The sequence below is a fragment of the Bactrocera dorsalis genome, chromosome 4, assembly GCF_023373825.1.
Source record: "Bactrocera dorsalis isolate Fly_Bdor chromosome 4, ASM2337382v1, whole genome shotgun sequence".
NCBI classification, from domain to species: Eukaryota; Metazoa; Arthropoda; class Insecta; order Diptera; family Tephritidae; genus Bactrocera; species Bactrocera dorsalis.
Genome location: NC_064306.1, coordinates 63,656,088 through 63,672,831, shown reverse-complemented (window position 1 = coordinate 63,672,831; position 16,744 = coordinate 63,656,088). Strand labels below are relative to the sequence as shown.

Genomic DNA, 16,744 nt, shown 5'->3' with positions numbered 1-16,744 from the left:
TATCATGTTATGTTATGTTAAGTTAAAATATGTTATGTTATATTTATGTTAAGTTATGTTATGTTACTCAAAATAATTTTTTTTGTTTCTCCTATTTTTTAGAGTCCAAAAGCTTTCAAAAGTTTAAGTTTCAGCGTTGCCAGTAGTTAAAATATTTATTAATTATTAACAATTTATTTGGAAAAATTAATTTTTATCAATTTATTTCGAAAAAACATAACTTAAATATTAAACTAATGCGCTAAAATACAGTTGTTGTACAAAACAAGAAGTTCAATAAGTTAATTCACAGTGTAAACATAACCTAAAACTATTATAACCTCTCAAATGCGACATTTTTATACATTTATACGACTATATATGTGTGTGTTAAATGCCAAACGAAAATACTGTTTATCTGTTTGCGAATATTCTTTAAAAAATCTATGTGTGAATACTTTTTCAAAAATTTGAAATTAATTAAGAATACAAGAAGTAATTAAAAAATTATAGAATATAGTAAGCAATGCAGCAAATTCGTACACTGGCAAAAAAAATTTAATATTTTTTATTTAAATATTTTTTTTTTAATTAACAAATAAAAAACATCAACTAACAAAGAGAACTTTTAAAATTTTTACTATTAGCATATAAAATTTGTAGATTTTTTATTCGCATTTCTATTTGGCAAACAAACATACATAAATGTAAATTATGAATATATATATATATATTTGTATTTGCAAATGTGCAACTTAACTGAATATATCAAAAACAAAATAAGAAAAAATCAATAATTAACAATATAAAAAATTAAATATAAATAAACACACTGAAAGAAATACTTATTATACACACACACTGAGAAAAAAAAACACATACAATTTGTACTTATGAAGAATAATGTAAAAAAATAAATAAAATAAAATAAAAATATATGTATGTATGTAATAAAGTAATGCAAAAATGTGTATATTAAAAGTGTTTTTATACTAATTATTTTTGTAATTGGCAAAACAAGTTTTTTACGTGATTTTTATACTAAAAAAATACAATTTATTTGAATTTAAAAATATAGAAATGAAAACTAAATTCAACAACTGTAGGCAACTAACCTAAAACTCATACTCAATTCAAGTAGAAAACAAGCAAAGCAATTGATATTGAAAACAAAAATAAGCGCAAGCAGCAGAAAATATAAATAAATTACAGTTAAGGCACTGAAATGAAAGGAAAAAAAATTTTCAGTAGGAAAAAATTAGCAACGCTCAAATTTCAAAGTTGAAAAAGCGAAAAACATGCCACTGAGTTTCGAAAATTTCTGGTGTGAATTTTTAAAACCACAAAGTCAATGGCAAAAGAAAAGCAAAAATGTTTTTCAATATTTTTCCGCTGAAATTAACACATTTTTGAACAGAAATTAAAAAATTTCGCTCAGTGTAGACATGTTATAAAAAACAGCTGTTCTTCAAAGAAAATTTCTTTGCAAAAAATGAATTTAAAAGCCTTTCTGTTAGACGCGCAAGTAGCAAGCAACAACAGTAATATTTTGCAATAACAAATGTGCTGGACACGAAACATTTTGTACGACTATAACTATAAAATGGCATAAGAATGCATTAGGTGACAAGGAGCGGTAGGATAATGACTGTGTTAATTGAGGGATGAAATGAGAAAACACAAAATTTTTACTATGATGATTATATGTATAAAAAAACTAAGGCTTTTCTATAGTTAATCTACAAACTTCGTTTCTTTTCGGTTTTTTCTATAGTTAATTTACAAACTTCGTTTTTTTCCTCTTTAAATTTTATTATTAAACTTATTTTTTATTTTTTTCTATTATAATTTTATATATTTTTGTTAAATTATTCGTACCGAGAAGGTGATTTTAGAATTACCATTATTTATTATTATTTCTTTAATTGTAACAGCTGTTCCTCTTTGAGTAAATGGCAGCTTCGATTCGCCACTGCTCTGCTCGCTAAGACTGAGATCTGCTCGCTTGTAAAAAAAATATATGTATGTGCAACAACAAAGTCTTACAGCGAGTATGCGTTGAGCTGGTTGGAGCGGCATAAAGCGGTCTAACCTCTCTTCTCTCTCTCTTAGTCTCTTTGATTCGCCATTTTGCAAATTTTGGCAGAACGAAGGCAGGTAGCCACAAACAACGGTGCGAAGAGATTTAATATTAGCAAATAATGCTTAGAATATAATTTTGATAATACAGAAATTTCATTTTAAAACTCTAGAGGATCGTTGATCGTTTGGAAGGCTTTAAATTAATGAAATAAAAAGCTAAAATTTTTGGTATTTAAATTAGTAGATTTTCTTTTTTTATTTCCTTTTTCTTTTCCATATTTTTTATTTTTGTTGTTTTTTACATTTTTTTTTTATTTTTTTAACAAAATATTTTTTTTAACTTTTTTTTTTGTTTTAATTAAACAATTTATTTTTTTTAACTAAAAAACATTTTTTGTGTTTTTTATTTATTTTTTAACTAAACATTTTTTTTTTATTTTTTAATTTAAAACTAAAATTTTTTTAGCAAACAATTTTATTAAAAAAATTTATTTTTAGCTAAGTTTTTTTTATTTTTTTTTCTAAACATTTTTTGATGTGTGTTTTATAATTATTATTTAACTAAAATTTTTTATTTTATTTTTCCACCTTAAACTAAAATTTTTTTCGGAAAAAATTTTTTTTTTTTTTATTTTTATTTTTAACTGAATAACTTTTTTTGTTAATATTTTTGTTTCCTGTTTCACTAAACAATTTTTTATTCAAATTACTTTATTTTCTTATTCTTTTTTCTATATTTTTTATTTTATTTTTTTTTTACAAATTTTTTTTTTAATTAAACAATTTATTTTTTATTTTTATTTAACTTTAGTATTTCATATTTATTTATTTGTTTAAATACATATGTTTGTTTTTCTGGCTCACTAAAAAATTTTTATAGAATATTTTTTTCTTTAATATATTTTCTTTTTTATTAGTTTTTCTAAATTTTTTTGGTTGTAAACAATTTTTCTTACTCTTCATTTTTTTATTTTTAATTAAACAATTTATTATTTATTTTCAACTAAACCACTTTTTCTTGTTTCTTATTTATTTTTAACTAAACATTTTTTTTTGTTTTTCTTTTTCGCTATACAATTTTTATACTTCAATTATACCAACTCCCGCAAACCTTAAAACCAAAAAATTTTAATGCGAAGAAACTACAAAACGCAAGTAATGATAACAAGTAAAACTCTCAGATTACTCCCACCAAATAAATTTTGCATACAAAAACCAAAAAAAAAATAATAATGAAATAAATAAAAATAAAAAAGTAATAACTGTAAATGAGAGCCAAATTGCTGCTAAACTGCAATTGAGCAACACATTGCATGCAGTATTACAAATTACAAAAAAAAATTCAAAAACCAAAATTAAAAACAAAAATTTTGAAAAAAATTTAACAAACGCTCCTAAATATGAACATTTTGAAAGATAAAGCTTACAACAACAAGAAAAAACAGCTTATTTTCAAATTTATACAGTCACACAGTATTCTTCATACCCAAGCAACTTTACACGAACAACTATTGCAAAACAAAATAAATGAATAAAAATTAAAAAGTAATTAAATAAATTCCACAAACCGCGAGTTGTAGAAAATGAATGCTCATTTCAATTAAAATTTAGTGTATATAATTTATTATCATTATTAGTTATAAATTTGATTTCAAGCAAAGAGAAAAGAAAATGACAACCGTAGTAAAATGGTAAAAAAGTAGCTGAAATGCAAAACAAAAACAAATTTATATACATATATTTAACATAAATATAATGTAAGAGATAAAAACAATTAAATCTTACAGGCGCTACAATATGTACATGACTAATTAATGGAAAACAAATTAAGCAAGCATTAAATTTAAATAACAGCAAAGTAAAAAACAGAAAACAAAAACACTGAAAAGAAATAAAACGAAAATGTATTTGAAATCAACACGACCATGCAGTCAAACAGTCATTGTCATAAACCAAATAGCCGAAGTGTGGCAAAAGCTACACGAATTCAACTTTTTCATACCAAATCATCAGCAGCAATTCCAAAAAGAAACATTTTCACATTTGAAAAATCAAAAATGCGCAAAATTCTGAAGATCACCACGCATATTCCAAAGCCTAGAGGCATTTCCAAACCCTAAGCTAACGCTAGTCACTAGAGCTAAATAGTAAGCGTCTTAAAGAGAGAACCAACAATTAACGTTTACTGTAAAGAATTTATTACAACAAAGTTAGAAGTAAAATTCTGTAAATGCATATTTTTTTATAATTATTTCAGTAATTTTGTATTTTAGACAATATTTGTAGTACTTTTCGAAGCCAACTTTATGTATACATACAAACATTTGTAGATAATTCCGTGTATAAGTTAGTTTTTCATGAAGATACTTATTTTATTTACCCTACTACACTCGCACATTTGAAAAAGCATTTTTTAAATTTACTTTAACGAGCATTAAAATTCGACTTTTACCTTAGAAGGTTGCAAAAATAAATATACAGAAGCAGTTTGACAAATAACAGCTGTCAAAATCTATTGCGAGTGTCAAAACTTTGCAAATTATTTTATTTATGCAAACTTCTATGGTACTGGTGCCATAATAAGCAAACAAAAAACAACAATCATACATTTGGCAAAAACAAACACTGAGCAAAATAGACCAGCATAAATAAATAAAAATAAGCAAACAAAAGAAAATAATATATACTTATATAAATAAAACATTGAATACAACACTTAAGAATTTCGTAAATGTAATTGTATTCAGATTTCTCAACATAAAAAAATACAAAAAAATATAAAATAAAATAAAACAAAAATGAATAAAAATAAAAAAACTATATATTATGTATGAGCATATAATTATATATACATATGTATGATCTGATCCATATAAGTAACAAGTAATAAAAATAAAGGATTGAGTTATTTAATTACAATTATTTGCATTTTTAATTATTCGGCAAAATTCTGATGCGGTACTGTACCACTTTTCATAAGGTAAATACAAACATATTTGTGTAGATAACCAAACAGTATACATTCATATATGTAGGTATATTTGCCATGGTTAGCCGTGGCTGGCGTGGTACATAAGTATGTAGGTACATTCGCTTCAAAAAATTACAACTTACAAGCAAATATACGCACAAATAAAACCCAAATTATGCATAGAGCTGCTTATCTGTGTGTATGTATGCAGGTTGTACATTTTGTTGGTATACTTCCAAAAACATAAGAACATATGTATGCTTGGGTACCACGCAGGTATGAAGGTCAGTCATCGTCGGACAAACATCTGCTACAAATTTTGCAAAAACATGCTTCAGGTTACACATGAATACCTGAAAAGCAGGCGAAAAATACCAAATCGAGCAGTTAAAAAAAATTTACATAATTTATAATATGTAAATAATATTTTCAAAATATCCAGAAAATTCTTGCTTTTCGTATATAAATTATAGAATTTTTTTTATACATAAGCCCAATTATAATTGCCGGTACGTTAAGGGTTAATAACATCTGATCAAATACGACCCGGACTATGAAGAAACAAACTTTTTACTTATTTTAATGTAAATCTTTATTATCGCCTTGAAAATAATCTCCATTTGCACCAATACAAGCATGCCAGCGTTTCACCCAACTTTCCATACATTTGTTATATGCTTTATCTGGAATGGCCATCAGTGCCTTCAGCGCATGACTTTGTATGGCCTCAACGGACTCATGGCGCGTGCCCCGCAGCATATTTTTCAGTTTCGAAAAGAGAAAAAAGTCGAAGGGAGCCAAATCTGGCGAGTGTGGTGGTTGAGTGATGACTCTCGTTTCGTGTTTGGCCAGAAAGTCAGTCACCATCATGTTAGAATGTAACGACGCATTATCGTGGTGTAAAATCCATGAATTTTCCGCCCACAATTCTGGTCGTTCACGACAAATTGCTTCATGTAGACGCTTCAAAACGGCCAAGTAGTATTCCTTATCGATCGTTTGACCCTGTGGAACGAATTCATGATGTACCACACCGCGGTAATCAAAGAAAACGATGAGCATCACAATGATTTTTGACCGGCTTTGACGTGGTTTTTTCGGTTTTGGTTCATTATTTGTGCTCTTTTCGCTAGACTTTTCGGCAGCTTCGACGTCATATTCATAAACCCACGCCGCGTCACCAGTAATAATCCGTTTGATAAATTTAGGATCCTCAGCTAAATTGTCAAGCATCTCTGTTGCGATCTCTACTCTACGTCGTTTTTGCAAAAGATTCAGGTCTTTTGGTACGAGAGTATCATTGACACGCTTCATACCTAAAACATTATTCAAAATTTGTTGAGTCGATCCATAAGAGATGTTGAGATCCTCTGCTATATCTCTAATGCCAACACGTCGATTTTCTAACACTGTTTCTGTAACTTTATCGACATTACTGTCATTAACAGAGGTGGATGGACGACATGCATGAGGCAAGTTTTCGATGACTTCACGACCTTCACTGAATGCTTTGTGCCATGAAAATACTTGTGATCGTGATAAAGTGTGTTCCCCAAAACACTTTTGCAACATTTTCAACGATTCCGTAGCTGTGACTTCGTTGGAAGCACAAAATTTCAGGCAAGCTCGCTGTTCAATTCTTTTTTCCATTGTAAAAATTGCCAAACTTCTTGTGTCGTAAACAAACAGCTGCCAAAACACACAATAATTGACATACGAATATCAGAATTCACACGAACATAAAAAAGATTGTGCCAATGTAGAAAAAACTAATTTTATTGATTCGGGTTTCGCGGGTAGTTTAAAAGGCCCAGTCCGGGTCAAATTTGATCAAATGGTATTTATTTTCTTATATTCCCTCATTCGTGCCGACATGGTTGTATTTGTTTACCTTCTATAAATTTTCAATTTGGCGTTGCCATATAACGAATATTTTAAAAATAACTCAAACTGCAGCTTTCTAATTAAAAACAGAACTATTTTCGAAACAAAACTTTTATATCACCCACTTTGACTAAGTTATCACTTTCACTGGCAGATGGCTGCTAACAAGACATTGAAAATACTGCTGTAAGATTAATCTTATTAGTAAATTAAGAGCTTTTCAACTCTAAGATATACATCCTAACATCCTAATTTATACATATATAAAAGTTATTTAGACAGCTGCACGACTACATAACTGTGCCCTTAAAAGCGCATATATTTTAATATTTGACAGATGTCACTTGAAGTCTGCCGCCTCCTTTGTGCTTTCAGCATTAGAATTACTGCACTGTTCAAAGTAATTTGTAAGCAATTACGAGTCCTTAATTTGTTTATAAGTTAAAAGTTTGAATTTTACAAATATATTAAATATATGGAATTTATGAAATATTGTATATATAGATACATATATTTGTTTCATAACCCTAAATGTACGGATTGTTTACAATTTTATTTCTATTCATCCATTCTATTCAGCAATTCAGCGAACTTAATGTAATCTGGCATCACGCTTCGCCATATTTGCTTAATTTGGTAGTAGCACACAGCAACCCTGGTGGCGTCGTTCGCGCCTGTTCGGTCTTTCAACGTCGTTGTGTGGTCGGCATTTTTCACTACTTCATCAAGATCGCAAGAGGAAGGAGGAAAAGTAAAAAATTTGCACCGATTAATTTAACAAAGTGCGGCATCGGTGATTTCAATTTTTTATCTCTATTTAACTGCAACTAAGTAAAAAACTAAACATCAAATATGTCTGACGAAAAGAAGGTAAGTTTGTGCATCTGCTGAAACAAACAATTGTGTGAAAATATTCCTGGAAACATGCAAAATGCAAGAAACAAAGTGTACTTCTGTCAAAAGTGTGCGAACCAAATAGAAAAAAAAAAATGTGTATGACGCCGACAACATGGCGCGGTATGTGCGGATTTGGACGCTTATACCGTGAAATATACAAATATTAAACATAATAGCAACATCAGAAATTGTTTATGTATATGCATACCATGTGTACAGCTTGTTCCTACTTTAATTTGTTAAATAAATTTGTGCTCAAGAAACTGGCTTTGACCTAACCTAAAAGTAGCTTTGTTTTATCTCTTGACTGCCACAGTTTTCCGTCCGTGCCGTCATGACGGTAGGCAACGCGGTATCAAAAAAAAAAAGTATACATGAAAGTTTAGAGGTACCACTAAATTTGCGATTGTGATTTAAAAGGTATATATTTGATCGGCTGTAAAAATATGAAATGCAAGCCCTTTTATATATGGCTGCACAGTGGAGCAATTCGTTAAAAAAGTGCTAAACATTTTCCATACAGACTATTTTGTGTGTTTCCTGATTATTACTCGTAATATAATGGTTGAATATTACTAATTTATATATCATTATCTTTTATTTCCAGGGAGAAACAGAGCACATCAATCTGAAAGTGTTGGGACAAGACAATGCCGTCGTTCAGTTCAAAATAAAGAAGCATACACCTTTAAGAAAGCTTATGAATGCATATTGCGACAGAGCGGTAAGTTAATGAAATCTAAAATTTCTTCTGGTATGTAAATACTAATTACTGAATTATTTGCTTGCAGGGCTTATCGATGCAAGTAGTACGGTTTCGCTTTGATGGTCAGCCAATAAATGAAAATGATACACCAACATCATTGGAGATGGAGGAAGGCGACACCATTGAAGTATACCAACAACAAACGGGAGGCCGAAATTAATTTTGAAATTAACCAAGAAAGTCTATAATAAACAAAAACTTAAATATTACAAAACAAATCAATTTAATAATACATACAGAAATGATAAGAAGTTAAAATAAGTGTCATCCAAAATAAGCTGAAAAATACTATGTGAGCAGCAAATATCCCTCTCAAACGCAAATATGCTGCTCAAAATTGAATCGGCTCACATTTAACAATTACAGTTTGAAACAAGAGTTTGTTGACCGTGTGCGAGACGACATCCACAGCCGCTCAAGAGTGCTTGCAACATAATGGATCACATCATCCATTTATAAATTTTACATTTTCTAATACATTAACTTAACGATTATTTAATAAGCAGTTTGTATCGAATTACTTTTAATTTATGAATGGAAACTAAAGAAAGCATTTATTATTAGCCAGACAAAACTTTTCTCATTATTTCAAATATCCTTGCCGAATAGAATATGTTGCAGTAGACGCGAGCGGTGCAGTCATAAAACCTGGTTTGTTTTTGATACAAACAAATCAGGTGAATGTGAAGACGAGGGAACGGAAGGTTTAATTTACATAAGTGAATTTTTAGACCATATAACTGTATTAAACAAATTAAAAAAGCTATAAAAATAAATGACAACATAAACAAAACTGCTTGCATATTTCATTATTGAGAATGGACTTGATATTTATATAGGTGTATGTTAAGTGTGTCTATAGTGGTGGTAGTTGGTACGAAGTGATTCGGTCATTTTGTACCACTGTGCCTTTGTGAGTCACTGCTGTACGTAGTGCTTGTACAGTCGCTTCAAAACATGTTCCTTAGAATGTTCGAGAATAATGATCGTTTGCGCCACCTATCGAATGCTTGAAATAACGCACTTCTAACCTAACAATTCCTAGTGGTACCACCAAATTTTCGAATAATTCATGAATTTATATTTGATAGAGAAATTAGTCGTAAGTCTACATATGTACATATCTTATAACTGAATTTAAGTTGACAGAACTGGAGCGGATTCAGATAATATCCGGGCGTAACCGCCGTTATCGGGACACTGTAGATCTGTGTATAGGTGCCTTGCAAACTGAACGATCATAATCATGGAAAACTTTTTTATTTGGCCATAGATCTCCTCGAAATTTGGCATGGTAGAATGTTCAAAGCAACGGTACAAAACCTTAGGTATCTGTAAGATTCATTTTAGCTTCTGGGTTATTGAAGTAACCGCCTTTTCTTTTTTTATGATAACACTATTTACTAGACATATTTTATAATATTTTTAAGATATCTTTAACATTATATATATATATATCCAGTACTTCTCAATCTTAGCTTGTGTCCATGTTTCAAAGCAAACAATTATGATTTTAAATCTGGGTATAACTCTTTCAGGGCCCCCGAATATTTATTGAGTTTAGAGCAATTCAGATTTTACATGCTTCTTGTAAACATTTATTCAATGTTTGTTGGTGTACAATTTTACTATGCTAAACATACATACATGTGTAAAAATATTGCACCATGTGCTATTGATAAACGTTTGCCTTTTGCCCTACAGCACGGCTTCTTCATTCAATACAGTCATAAGTTGTGGCAACCCAATAAAGGATGGTTAACATTTGTTGTAGTACAATAAACATTTTGATTTTGTTGATTTGTATACTTGTTTTATGAATTTCGTTAGCAATAGTTTAAACCTTCCGAACATAGAACATTTAACATCAAAATACGCAGTAACCAAGGACTCCATATAATAGTATTGCAGAGCAAAAACATATCGTTTGCAATTCACGTTCTTTTATAAGAACTACAGGGCTAAGTAGAATTATAGAGCTGAGCACATTTCTAAAATCTCCATACTGCAGAACCAAATAGTTAAGTAAATCCACCTATAGCTTTGAATCGGCTTTGGTTTTAGCCTTGTCTTTAACTTCGATTACTTTTTTCATATGCTTTTTGCCGGTCAAGTGTTGTTGTAACGCTGCTAGATGGCACATGGACATATTGCAGCACTCGCAATAATAGGAGCCGCTTGGTGTGCGATACATTGAGAAATCTGTACTTGGATTACTCTTTTTAAGGCTTTCCAGTATAGTATCTTCGGTTTTAATCAATACAGCATGCACACTGGATACAACTGGACTTTGTTCGAGTGTCTCATCTATGCTTAAAGTTTTCAACTTTTTCTTGTGTTTTATGCCTTTCAAATGCATTGCCATCTGCACCTCGGACGTAACATTTATTTTACATATCTCACAATGCAGTGGTAAAGCTTTCGTGTTGAGTGTTTCCCCGGTGGAAACTAAAATTTTTTCGACCGAATTAGACGCAATGTTTTCTGGCACAGATGTTTGCGTAGTAGTAGTATCGGCGGTGGATGCAATGTTGATAGCTGTCTCATCGGTTTGTTGCTTAAATAATTCACCGATACCAAAACGATTATCATTATCCGTTTTTGGTATAAATTTCGTACCAGTTCGGACCCATTTATTTTCTGCATTGTAATAACCAGAACCCGATGGTTGTGAAATTTTGCCCATCACCAGTTTATGTTTGCGACCCGCATAATGTTGACTTGCATGTGCCAAAGAACCGAAATTCAAATCGCATACTTCACAATGGAAACTATCTGGTCCGCTTGGACCGTCCTTAATGAATCGTTTCACTGTCGGCGCAGATAGTCCTTTTTCAGTATAGTTTATTTTTAACCAATTTGTTATATGACGATCATGTTGTTTAGATTCGTAATGATCTTTCGCGCTCTTTGACGAATTCATTTGTACCCCACACAATGTGCAATGTAGCGGATGCAACAGTTTATTTAAGTCTTCCGGATAGCTAACATCCCGGCCGTAAAATATGACTAGCTGCCCATTTGTAGATGTTTCCGTCACCATGTCCTTGCTGCCAGGACCCACATCATATTTACGTTTAAGTGGCTTGGGGGGCATCAACGGTGTGGTGCTGATACCTTGTAAACCTGGAGGAATATATCTATTAAAATTTTGATATTGATTGTGACTCTCCATAGTTTGCAGTTGACCCTCATTGGAAAATGGCACTGGGGTTGTTGTGGGTATTCCTTGAGGTATTGTTGGGATGTGATAACCAGCCAAAAATTCGTTACTCATCGTAAAAGTTTCATCAAGTTAATTTTAGACGATTTATTTACTATTTTTAAACAACGATTACCACACAGGCTTCAATATTTTGAAATATTAAAGAAGAGTTGCCATGGCAATAGTAAGCTATGTAAAATCTATATGCAATGTGATTTGACAGCGATATTTTGCGAATTTTGCTTGATGCTTTTCGCTACAAAATATTGCGCTTTTTCTATTTTTCCTGTGCAATTTGCAAATATCTGCTTTTAGAAGTTCACCTAATAAACTTTTTTCTATACTATCCATGTTTTATTTCTAAAAATTTTAAAGAGGATGAAAGCATCGTTGTTGTTGAACTAGATTCCATACTTGTCATAAACAGCTGATGGCACGCATTGTTCCACAAACAAAAGTGATAAACGTTTACAAGTTAATTTCTAAATAATTTCTTAAAGTGATGCTAAAATAATTATAACTTAGTTAATCAATTGGCTAAAATGGAGGATGACGATGTTGGTGTGCACCGCCTTGAAGGCTCCACCGGCAATGTTCGTGGCGGACTTGTAATTAAAAAGACGAAAGAGGAGGGTGGCGGTAGTAAATTCAAAATGCCCAAACCGTCCATACTAGGATTAGATCGTTTAGCAGCGCAACGTCGTAAAGAGCGAGAGGAAGCACAACGATTGATATCTTTTAAAGATAATGAAAATGATGAAGATGATCATAAAGGTGGCGTATCTGCTACATCCGCTGGTGACGAATTTGCTTTCAAAAAGCCCGATACCAATAAGATAACTAGGCAGTTAAGAGAATCAAGAGTGGAGACACCTTCTCATACCGGTGGTGTATCTGAAGAGGCGCGAGAACGTTTGCGTGAGCATGTTAAACGGGATAGAGAGCGCACTACTAAAGGCGGAATGCGTTATTCCACACGTGAAGACAGTAAACGAGATAACAGAGATCGTTCATCATCAAGTTCGTCAAGTCGTGATCGAGATCGCGATAGAGATCGTCGTCGCGAAAGAGATAGACCAAGAGATTATGAGCGTGATCGCAATCGTGGCAGATATCAAGATAAAGACAGAAATAGAGACAAAGAACGTCGAGATCGTAGTAGAGAAAATTCAGAACGTGGTAATCGTGGAGATGCAACTTCGGTACGTAGTGGCGAGCGCACACCACGTTTTAAGGATGAGCCACGCACACCTATGGACATTTCCTTGAATGGTAGTGCGTGGGATGACGACGACAATGATCGACCTTCACAGACAAAAAAATCTTCTTGGGATTTCCCAACACCCAAGTCATATGCCAGTTCAGAACGTTCCGACTGGTCTGTGAGAAGTAGCAGTAGCAGTGGCATTGGCACAAGCAGTTCTCGTGGTCGTTCGCGTCAAGAACGCGAAGATGATACACCCAGACCAACACCTGCACACAACTACAATGTTTGGGCAAATGACCGTAAACGCTCTGGTGCTACACCCGCAACCGGACGCAGTAATCGGCAACCTTGGGGTGAAAGTGAAGAAGATCGAGACATGTGGGAGGAAGAGCAACGCCGCCTAGATCGTGAATGGTATAACATTGATGAAGGTTACGATGATGAAAATAATCCATTCTCCGGTGCCAATGCAGACTACTTTAGGTAAGTAAATGTACACACTTTTACACGTAAGTATTTATTATATAACCAAAACAAATAACTTGCTTCTTACAGAAAACGTGAGGAAATAATCGAGCAAAAACGTACGAAACGTATTAGCGCTCAGCAGCGCCAAATTAACAAAGATAATGAGTTGTGGGAGCGCAATCGCATGCTTACATCAGGCGTAGTAATGTCCATTAATGTAAATGAAGATTTCGACGAGGAAGCGTTAGAGCGTGTGCATTTGTTGGTGCATCATATCATTCCACCGTTTCTCGATGGACGAATCGTATTCACCAAGCAACCCGAACCCGTTATACCCGTCAAAGATCCAACCTCTGACATGGCATTGATTGCACGTAAAGGCAGCAGCTTGGTGCGTGTTTACCGCGAACAAAAAGAACGCCGTAAGGCCCAAAAGAAACACTGGGAGTTGGGCGGTACCAAATTGGGTAACATTATGGGTATCGAGAAGAAGGTAGATGAAGAGGATGCCAAGTTCGATAAGGACACGGATACGGCAGATTATCGACGTGATCAAAAATTCGCCGAACACATGCGTGAACAAGATTCTGGTGGTAAAAGTGATTTCGCACGCAAGAAGACAATCGCTGAGCAGCGTAGATTTCTACCCGTATTTGCTGTGCGCCAAGAACTGCTGAACGTAATTCGCGAGAACTCGGTTGTTATTATTGTGGGTGAAACGGGTAGCGGTAAAACAACACAATTGACACAGTATTTGCATGAAGACGGTTATAGTAACTTTGGTATGATCGGTTGCACGCAGCCGCGTCGTGTTGCAGCCATGTCGGTGGCGAAACGTGTCTCGGACGAAATGGGCACAAAGTTGGGTTAGTTGATTAATTTTTGTTTGTTTATGTTTTATTTTATTATACATTTATTTTTTTGTATTATTTAAAGGCGATGAAGTGGGTTATGCTATACGTTTCGAGGATTGCACTTCTGAGAAAACTGTTATCAAATACATGACTGATGGTATCCTATTGCGTGAAAGCTTACGTGATCCAGATTTGGATGGTTACTCTGCCATTATTATGGATGAAGCGCACGAACGTTCGCTCTCCACGGATGTACTCTTCGGTTTGTTACGTGAGGTAAGTGCTTGCCAAATTTTTTAAAAGTGTTAATTTATTTCCAAAAGTTATAAGTTTTTATTGACACAAAAATCTAATGTTTTTAAGAATTAATTCATTTTTTGTGTGTGAAGGTTTTTCGTTATTAATTTTTGAATATGATAGAAATGGTGCGGGTGCGCCCGGCAAAATGATACATACGCCTCTAGTTGCTCATGAGTAGCCCTTTCGTGCTTTGATTTGCTGCCAAATTAAAGTTAGTTAAATTATTTTCCATTAAAAATATAAATATATGTATGTATATGAAAACTTACGTTATAGAAGAATCCATTTTTAATGAAATAATAATTTGAAGAGAAATACCAGCTGTTTCTGTTTACATTGTTTTGTTCAACACGTGTGGCTTTGTATTTTATGAAAATTGTCACAAAATACCAACAAATTTCTTTCTCGATAAAAAATTCAAAATATAAACAATATTTTATTAATTTGTCAAGTGCACAGAGTAGGGGTGTTATTTCACTCAAATTCGTTGGCGCTTGATATCAAAATACCACTCAAAGCTTATAATATCCAGTATGAAACGTTGGAAGCTCTTTTAAGTATATAGACTATTGTATGAGCCAACTGTACATTCTCCGATCTTAGAGTTCAGTTCGAACTATGCATACATATATGTAGCTCCCATTCAAACAGACCGATACAGATCAAGATAAGGATGATTTTATACTTTTATACTTTTATACCTTCGGTGTAGTCGATTTCCTATTTATTGACTCACTTATCTTTTCTAAAGAAAATAAAAGCTTGTGAAATTCGAATGCTTGAGTTTGTTCAGTCTTGGTTTACAAACAACCCTTATGTGAATTAAACTAGTAAAAAACTCCCCATTCATATATAAAATATACATATGTATATGTATGCACATATCTGTGTCACAATTAAGTCATTATGTATTATTACCCTCCATGAAGTAATAAATTTATATCGCAAAAATTATAATCATTCTTGCTTAACTAAAATTCAGCGAATTCGGCCTTGTGAAAAAAAATACCTCGCGCTTATCAGAAAGCAGGCCGTGACTTAAGCGCTAAGTAGTGGAGGTATTAAAAAAGGTACATGCTATTTCCGTTCTATGGAAATATATTATATATTTTCATACGCTGAACACGGTATATTAAGTTTGCCACGATGCTTGAAACACCCAGTCAGAAGGGGACGAGCTGAGTCGATTTGACCATGTCCGTTTTTCTATACTCAGTTTTTGAGATATCGAATTGAATTTTTGTGCACATCCTTTTCACTCTCAGAAACTGCTTATTTGTCGTAATCGCTGATATCGGACCACTATAACATATAGCTGTCATACAAACTGTACGAACAAAATCAAATTGTTGTATGGAATGCTTTTTCACATGATGAGATATCTTCAAGAAATTTTGCATGGGTTATTGTCTAAAGGAATGGTTTAATCTCCGCAAAAATTGTTCTGATCGGTCAACAGCTGCCATATAAAATGTACCATCAAAGTCAAGTTTTTGTATGGAAACTTTTTTTATTTTCTAAAAATTCCAAATATTTTTTTAAAGTAATACACACTTGCGACTTTTGTTGTCAAAAAACGAACCTTTATTCAAATTTCGATGCAAAAAAAAGTATTTTTCTTTTAATTCAATATCATAAGCTTTTCGTATATATCAGAGCGGCTTATCGCTTTAACCCTTACGTGCTATTTTCTAAATACAATACGATATTTAATATATCATTGCAATTAAATTTAATTTATGTAAATACTGCGATTCATTGAATACGCCAGCAATATTATTGAATATTTTCGTGATATTCACCACTGTACATAATATGTATGTATGTACATATGTAAAGTGGTCGTGTACGCTTATTGGTTACTACTTAAAAATGATATAATTTAAAGTTTTTTAATGTTTTATAATAAACAAAAACAGATCACATCAATTTCCACTAGCATTGTTGTAAGATTTAACCGTTATGCATTTAGCATATACAAAAAACTTAGTTTACACGCTAACGTACTCTCAGCGATAAAAACAATAATAAACATAATAATTTTTGCGGCTTAACTTAAATAATAACTAACAAATACATATATACTTGCAGTACATATGTATATATGTATGTAAATAAACGAAATTTACAA

The 16,744-nt window shown here is 32.3% G+C and overlaps 3 protein-coding genes across 3 annotated transcripts in view; 2 read left to right on the top strand and 1 right to left on the bottom strand.

The window, feature by feature from the left end:
• The first annotated feature begins 7,602 nt into the window (after positions 1-7,602).
• LOC105226946 (small ubiquitin-related modifier 3) lies at positions 7,603-9,372 on the top strand. The gene is made up of 3 exons (XM_011206084.3): positions 7,603-7,786; positions 8,421-8,537; positions 8,605-9,372. The coding sequence occupies exons 1-3, from the start codon at positions 7,769-7,771 to the stop codon at positions 8,737-8,739; spliced, it is 270 nt and encodes an 89-aa protein (XP_011204386.1). The 5' UTR covers positions 7,603-7,768; the 3' UTR covers positions 8,740-9,372.
• A 798-nt stretch (positions 9,373-10,170) lies between these two features.
• Positions 10,171-12,042, bottom strand: LOC105226943 (zinc finger matrin-type protein 3). The gene has a single exon (XM_011206080.4). It carries the CDS (start codon positions 11,854-11,856, stop codon positions 10,615-10,617), a length of 1,242 nt encoding a protein of 413 aa, XP_011204382.2. The 5' UTR covers positions 11,857-12,042; the 3' UTR covers positions 10,171-10,614.
• Positions 12,043-12,183: 141 nt separating this feature from the next.
• The window catches only part of LOC105226945 (pre-mRNA-splicing factor ATP-dependent RNA helicase PRP16), a 44,894-nt gene continuing 40,333 nt past the window's right edge, over positions 12,184-16,744 (top strand). Inside the window, exons 1-3 of the mRNA XM_049456300.1 lie at positions 12,184-13,474; positions 13,547-14,325; positions 14,396-14,589. Coding sequence (XP_049312257.1) covers positions 12,327-13,474; positions 13,547-14,325; positions 14,396-14,589 — 2,121 coding nt within the window. The 5' untranslated portion in view covers positions 12,184-12,326. The remainder of the gene's footprint in view (positions 13,475-13,546; positions 14,326-14,395; positions 14,590-16,744) is intronic.